Below are 8,239 nucleotides of genomic sequence, written 5' to 3' on the forward strand. Positions count from 1 at the left end.
TAAATTTCTATTTGTGGGCTGTGGACCTCATTTACTGAATATTTTATAGACCCAAAGATATAAGCACAAATTGTCTATCAAATTTGAGCCACTGATGAAAAGTAAATCATTTCAACCTATCTCAGGTTAAAGAAAGTACTGGTAACTGTTTCTTTCTAGTTCTACATATACAGAACCTCTATTTTAAGTTTTAAAAGATAAAGGCTGATTTAAGAATACAAAAAAATATATATATATATTTTAAGGATGTCTTTTTTGAAGCTGATCGTAAACCAGACTGAATTGTTAAGACTTTTGAAGTGGAAAAGGTACAGATTTAGTGAAGATGTGGATGAGGAGAGTTTAAATTTTGCCCGGAGGGATGAGCTGGACAGGACTCACAGAGAAGACAAAGAGGAGCCAGATGGACTGTTAGCCCCCAATAGTGTCCAGTGCCTAGATGATCTAGCTATCAACCCACCTGTTCCAGCCCTGGAAAGTGCCGCCACTCAGATCACCACCTGGGAGGCTGGCTGGAATGTTACCAATGCAATCCAGGTAACTATCAGCTGTTTTGTTGTGGTATTACAGAGCTAGATTTTTCTTTCTTGTCTGCAATATACAATGTTTTTAGGCAATGTTTAAAAAGGTAAGTTACACCATAATGTAACTCATAGCACAATATAATATAGTTACATTTTGAACCCATCATGTCCTTTTGAGGTAGGCAGAACATATTGAAACGATCGTAAAAACCCATGAGATTGTATTGGCTAACACAAACAGTGGACAGATAATAAGGGTACCTTTCGTTGCTACTTTCATGCAGAGATAAAGAAAATCTAAATCAATTGTTCTTTTTAAAGCAAGAGCCATTTGATGGTTATATAAGGTTTACTTTTAATATGGAATTAGTTATTTTGTTATTTTTTGATATTACATATTTTTTAATATAAATGTACTGCAAGGGGTTATTGCAATATCTATTTATGCTTGGCATAAAATATATCTGTCTTTGAAGCAAATACTCCAAAGCAATATACTAATAATATATATTTTTAAGAGGAATTTGATCTTCATTAAAAGCACATTGACTCACAGTTTAACTGCACACTAACGTCTGGTAATGGCTAACATATTTTAAAAAGACTTCTTCATACAAGCAGACAGAAATAATCTCTCATTCTAAAAACCATGATACATATTCATTCTCTGCAGCAACCTCCTCGTCAAAGCATTTTAACAGAAACACTTTAAAGAAGGTTGAATGTGGGTAATTCTGAAAATAGATTTGCAGGCAGTGTGTTTTATAGTTTGCTAGCATGAAAAGGATTGTGTTTTTGTGCTGCCAGATCATTCCACACAACACTAGCACAATAGGGGAAGGATCATTTGGAAACCTTCCTTATCAGCTGTTTCAGTTCCAAACAAATTCACATTATAATTATTTTGTACCATGCACTAATGTTTGTACTAATTTATCATTCAAACATTTTGGCTGTTGGTGAAAGAACTGCATAATTTAATTAGAACAAATGCATCTATCCCAACAGAAAACACTAAATTGAGAAAAGCTTTTGGAGCAAAATAATCTACTTGTCCATCGTTAATTGTGACATTAACTCATGATTGCAAATAGATTACCTAGGGACAAAAGAAAACAGTGTTACATAGTTGACAAATATCTAGGACATCTTTTACTGTCTACATATGTCACAAACATATTCATTTACAATTGGAAGTTAATTTCTAATCAAAGGAAAATGACTAGTCTTTATAAAAGAATAAAAAAAGATGCTTTAACAGTTCAGACTCAATACTTTCTGCTTTCCCTAGGGCATTTTTGTTTTAGGACTGCCGTATGCTCTCCTACACAGTGGATACCTCGGCTTGCTTCTTATTATCTTGGCTGCAATTATCTGCTGCTACACTGGTAAAATACTCATTGCCTGTCTGTATGAGGAGAATGAAGAAGGACTGCCTATCCGGGTAAGAAATACTTATGAAGACATTGCTAATGCCTGCTGCAAGCAGCTGATCCCCAGACTCGGTGGTAAAATAGTCAACGTGGCCCAAGTGGTTGAACTGATAATGACTTGCATCTTGTACCTGGTTGTAAGTGGAAATCTTATGTACCACAGTTTCCCATACATGCCACTCTCCCAGACAGCCTGGTCAGTGATAGCATTTGTCACACTGATGCCCTGTATGTTGATTCGCAATCTCCGTATTGTCTCCAAGCTCAGCCTCCTTTGCTCCTTAGCGCAGTTCATTATCAGTTTCATAGTGACTGCGTATTGCTTGACCCAGATACACAGATGGTCCTGGAGGAGGATAAAGTTCTCAATAGATTTTGAGAAGTTTCTTGTATCTGTCGGGGTCATCATATTCAGCTATACCTCCCAAATTTTTCTTCCCACCCTGGAGGGCAACATGGAAAACCGGGGCAGTTTTGTGAACATGATGACCTGGACACACTTTTCCGCCTGCGTCTTTAAGACTGCCTTTGCTGTGCTTGCCTTCCTGACGTGGGGCGAAGAAACAAAAGAAGTAATTACTGATAACTTGCCTTCTACCCTTCGAACAGTGGTTAACCTGTGTTTGCTTGCAAAGGCCTTTTTGTCCTATCCTTTGCCCTTTTATGCAGCTGCTGAAATCTTACAAGGCTGTATTTTCCAGCGAGACTCAACACATGCTACAGCGCAATACAGGGCTGTGTTTCTGAGAGGCTGTATTCTGTTGTTAACTTTCCTCATGGCTATGTACATACCACACTTCTCCCTGTTGATGGGGTTAACAGGCAGCATGACAGGTGCAGCTATGACCTTCCTTCTTCCTTCTATTTTTCACCTGAAACTAAAATGGAGGAAGCTGAATTGCAAGGACAAGATCCTTGACTTTTCCATCTTGGTTTTGGGGACCCTGTGCAGTGTGTCTGGAGTAATTTGTTCCATTAAAGGGCTAATTGAGGCTTTTGGAAACAGATAAAAGTGTTTACATTTTAAAGGGCTTCAACAGTTTAGCAACACAGCAGATATACTTGTAATTGGTTTGTATAGGAGTAGAAAAGTCGATAAAATGCACTGGCCCCCATTAATTGGCTAATTAGGTGTAAAACAATATGTATTCAACTTACGGCGTGTATTTTCATTTTCAACCATGGAATCCTACTACACTAGGGTTGCAGTCACACTGGGTCAGTTTCAAACGGATTCGGTCTGGTTCATTTAGTTCGAAACAATGTATCAGTGTGCTTGCTGTTCACACTTTTCTGTGAGTAAAGGGACCGAGTTCATTTGGATGCGAGCTAAAGTTCTTTTAAAAGTTTTTTTGGTCCTTTTCCATTTTTTTCAGGACCAAATTTGTTTGTGTTCAAAATGCAGTTTTCAAGTGCACTTGGTTAGTTTATATGGTGTGTGAACCAGATGTTTACAATATCCTGCAAGGTATGACAGCTATTGACATATTGCTCCGGTTTTTAATATAGCATGTTAGATTCTTACATATTGCTGTGGAAGAAAGCACTGGGGGAGCACTGCTAATTTAATTAATACATTTATTGAATGCCTACAGTAGGAGAATAATGCGCTTTACACAATTCTTTCAGAGCTTCAGTTTCTCGCACTGTCCATGTAGTTTACGATTTCCAAAGTGAAAAACTGGGATGTTTTTTTCTTCTTCAATTCAATGACGCCGTAACAACTCTGAAACCGTTAAAATAACAGTATAATAGTTAAAAATTGTAACAACTCATTATTTTTATATTGTCATCTCGTCAAAACATGTAAAATGTACAAAAAACCAGATTTAAAAAAATAGATCCGCTATTACCATTTAAACATGATATACACATAATTATAATGATTAAACAAATAATCCATAGGATTGTTTATTTTATTTTTGGATAGCGCTAACACAACCTAATATTCATTACTCTGCTGTTAACTTGCTGAGCACACTGATACAGTTTTGTAGTAAAAATAATAATTAAAAAAATACAGTAGCAAAACCAGGGCGAAAACTGTGATAATCCCAGTTTTCTAAATGTAGTTCCCCGAGACATTTTGTTTTTTGCTCTATTACTTGTTCCCTCAGAATATGAACTAAACTACATGCAAAATGTTTACTTCCTACTAGACAGGTTACCTTGTAGTTTGTTTCCTATGTGCAAAAGGACAGAGTCCAGCAGTTGTTCACATTAACGTTTAGCAAGCGAACCAGACTCAGTATATTTGCCAAACAGACTGAGGCCACCTCTTTAGGTGGACTCAGTATGGTTCATTTCCCAAGCGGACTTTATTGTTCACACTTCACACCAAATGTACCAAACCGAGTGCGGGCCAAGCCCTCTAAATGGACCCAGTGTGAACACAGCCTAGGTTAAAGAGGTTTCCTTACTTTCAGAAAGTCTATTACTGTTTAACTTCTTAGTTCAATTCACCTCAGCTGTGTCATTGGCTGCTACACATGTCACTCAATAGAGGAAGCAGCTGGTTGGTTAATGACAGGAAAGAAGGCGTTCACTCTCCTTTTTTTAATTACAAAAAAAATAAAAATAAATAAATGTTTGCTACAGTATGTGTTTCTTTAGATTTATGAAATAGTTTTGTTAACAACCATTCTAATGCTATGGATACAATAATAAACTGTGAGCAATATGCGAAACAGAACTAACTGATAACAATACTTGTGACTTCACTTAAGGGTGTAATTGAAAAAAAAAACCTCTCTTATATTAAAGTTTGGTTTCGCTGAAGATTAATTAAACTATTCTTTGTTAAGCAGCCATGCACATGCACACAAATATCTGTATATCTGTTCTCCCAATGTTGTTGCAGTGTATTCTGAACCTCTGCAGACATCCGACAATTACCCCTGGTCACTTGTGAATTGAAGTAGAAGGTCAAGAATGTTTGGAGACATGTGGAGACACTGCAGTTTTTTGTTGTTCTTTCAGTGCTCTCACAATATTGGTTAGGTTAAAGTAACTTTTGGGACAACAAATATACCAAACAAGGTGCAGATGAATTTTAGACTTAATTTTATCCCAAATATGTCATGACACTAGATGTGTTAGAAATGTTTTGCTATGCCCACTCGTTTGTAGTTTCTGAGAAGCTACTAGTTAAATTAAACCTTTTTAAAAAGAAAACCCAGAATAGTTTTAATAATGTGAACTCGGATTAAATAAGTTTCCTGATACTGTGAACTTTCTGTATGGTCCCGGCTAAATTTAACAGTCTTATTGTAAATGACTTCTTGTAATACAAATTCACTTAACTCAACCTTTTCTTCCCAGGAAAGAAAAATTTGAATAAAAGGAATTACCCTAGTTCCAACAGCTGAGTGTAAAGCATATTGGGAAGTGTATAACTTGCATAATTTTGTGCTGTTTGGGATTACTGATCCTATGGTGCATTTTGAGTTCCCATAGTTCTCATTCATCAAATCCATTTCCATGAGGCATAGAAATGAGATTTCAACATTCTCACAAACACGTTCTCAACTATTCTGAAAACCAGGATACAATAAAACAGCAAAACTGGATGCAAGCCGTCTGCATTTCCGTGATCAGAATGGCACAAATGCTTGTGATCAGAATGGGACATGTAGATTTGAATTTGCAATTTGTACTTTTTAAAAGTTAAAACCGTATTTTCATTAAAATGCAGAGTAATTTTACATGTATAATACTTGTCATTGTATTGTAATTGAGATTTGATTTCAGTGTTATTGTAACTTCAATAAAAACTGACAGTATGCATTTGACTTAGACTCCAATAATAACAATTACTGATAGGACACATTTTTGTGCTGGTCCCTTGAAATTCATATTAATGAGAGTTTACTGTATATATGTTGTCTTGTGTGCTTTGTGATGTCGAGGTGATAACAATTTGTTTGTTGTTTCTTTACATTAATATGATGACTAATATACATTTTTCAGATACAGCAAATCACCCTAAGAGACTAAGCTGTTTGCTTAGACTGAATGCTTTTTGTATCCCAAATTTAATGCAGATGTTAAACATATATATATTACTACAATGCTAACCATAAGCTTTCATATATTTTATAAAGAAGGGGTAGCTTGGTGAAAGCTGTATATTTTGAAAGTCATATGAATGTACATGTTGAAAGTTGACAAGCAGTAATGGATATGTTGTGGGTCGTGCATTACCACCAACTAAATAGGTAATGAATGTAGTTTTGTGCAATAAATTAATATAACCGATTCCCCTTTAAGATTGTCTTAATTTTATTCATTAGATTGTTGCATAGCGCAGAGCAACAGTGGTTTGTATGTTGTTTGTGTTATTTTAACTTAGTATACTGTGAAACCTGTGGTCAAGTTTTGTAATTGCAAATATCTTAAAGGGGAAGTCAAATTGATTTTCCTTTTCAAGCTTATGTTACAAATATTAAAAAATTATACAATGCATGATTATGTAAGTGTTATGTGCTGTGCAATTACCTATTTTAAATGTTCAAGTTGTATTTTTCTGTAAACACATTTCAGTTCCCTTTTGACAGTACTGTGGCATCTGAGGTACATATTATGTATTCTATGTTGTATGTACATAAGCCTGTTGGATATTATTGAAAGAATAAATGGAACATGTTCATACTAAAACATAGCCATTGTCCAAATACAACAGATTGTTTCAGGGTTAGGCCAGTTTGGGGGATGTGTACCTCAGCGCAAGCAGGAACATGAGAAAAGATCCAGTACACATAAGGATGGTGAAGACAAACATAACCTATTTTATATTATGGGGTGATATCCCACTATGACACCAATAGAACAGTCATTTTAATTCAAATGTATTTATACCTAGAAACCTAGTCTGAAATATCAAATTTGGCAGTTTCTTCATTTTCCAGAATGGTACTGCTTACACAGAGATAATATAAACAGCAGTGAATATGACAAGCAGTGAGAAATAGCAAACTAGGGAAAAAGTCTGCCCTTGGTTGGGAGGAAGATTCTTAGCTATAAGATAGGCAGCATCAGCATTTGTTCACTTGTCACAGGACTGTACTTCGCAAGCACTCGGCTCCTGTGTAACTGAAGTATCCTGGTTCTCCACTCCTCCAAGATGCTGAGGAGCCCAATACAAAAACAAATCTTTTAAAAGCCTTGAAAGAGTTTCTGACAGAATGGCTAGGTGGTGACGTCCCCAGACCAGGAAGCTGACACACACACACACACACACACACACACACACACACACAGGTACTGCAGGTTGAAGCGCTGGTGCTCGTTTTTATTAATTAAACAAACAAAAATGACTGACAAAAACACAGCTCACAGAGCAAAATAAAAGTTTGAGCCAAAACAAATCTCAAACACAAAATTAACTCCACTAAAACAAGTATTGTGCTGGTCCTTCCAGCGTGAGTAGCAATTGTTTATTTTACCTTTAATGTCTGTCTCCCGGCTCTCTCTCAGATCCTCCTCTCTGATCACCCACCCCGCAATGAGCGGCTGCTGTGCTTTAATACACATGGCCCTATTTGAATGAGTTATTATTGTTATTATTTATTTCTTAGCAGATGCCCTTATCCAGGGCGACTTACAATTGTTACAAGATATCACATTATTTTTACATACAATTACCCATTTATATCAATCCAAGGCTCTCCTCTGTACTGGCATAAAGCAGGTTTTATAATAATAATAATAATAATAATAATAATAATAATAATAATAATAATAATAACTTTAATTTGATATAGCACTCTTCACACCAAGGTGTCTCGGGGTGCTGTGGAACATAGTAATAACAATAATAAAAAATAATTTAAAAAACAAAGCAAACAATAAACAGTCCATTAAAAAATACATTAAAAACAGGTAAAATACAAATAAAAATTCCTAAGATCATAAAAACAATAATTACGAAAAACATTAAAAAAGTTTTAAGAACTAGTCCACAGGATCACTGTAAAAAGGCTGTCAAGAACAAATGTGTCTTAAGAGTGGATTTAAAATTCAACACTGATGTGGAGTCTCGGATGCAGCCGAGCAGAGAGTTCCAGAGAGAAGGGGCAGCACAGCTAAAATACGCCCACCAAGAGAAACACATCTTGGAACCAAAGGCTTTAGCAGCCCAGAGTTTGGCAATCTAAGCTGTCTTCCAGGGATGTAAGGGCTGAGAAGGTCCATAATGTAACTAGGACCCTGAACATGCAAAGCCTTGTATGTCAGCAACAGAATCGCGAAGGCAACACGAGAATGAACAGGAAGCCAATGCAA

At 36.1% G+C, this 8,239-nt stretch overlaps 1 protein-coding gene across 1 annotated transcript; it reads left to right on the forward strand.

Moving 5' to 3' along the window:
* The first annotated feature begins 246 nt into the window (after positions 1-246).
* Positions 247-2,967, forward strand: si:dkey-126h10.1 (vesicular inhibitory amino acid transporter). The gene is made up of 2 exons (XM_034018550.2): positions 247-537; positions 1,816-2,967. Exons 1-2 carry the CDS (start codon positions 247-249, stop codon positions 2,965-2,967), a joined length of 1,443 nt encoding a protein of 480 aa, XP_033874441.1.
* Positions 2,968-8,239: the final 5,272 nt, after the last annotated feature.

Source organism: Acipenser ruthenus, chromosome 6 (assembly GCF_902713425.1).
Source record: "Acipenser ruthenus chromosome 6, fAciRut3.2 maternal haplotype, whole genome shotgun sequence".
Lineage (NCBI taxonomy): Eukaryota > Metazoa > Chordata > Actinopteri > Acipenseriformes > Acipenseridae > Acipenser > Acipenser ruthenus.

Bases quoted from the DNA above. Each gene is read 5' to 3' on its own strand.
- si:dkey-126h10.1 (XM_034018550.2), top strand. From the start codon at position 247: ATGTCTTTTTTGAAGCTGATCGTAAACCAGACTGAATTGTTAAGACTT. The intron at 538-1,815 runs GTAACTATCAGC...TGCTTTCCCTAG, and splicing joins ATGTTACCAATGCAATCCAG to GGCATTTTTGTTTTAGGACT.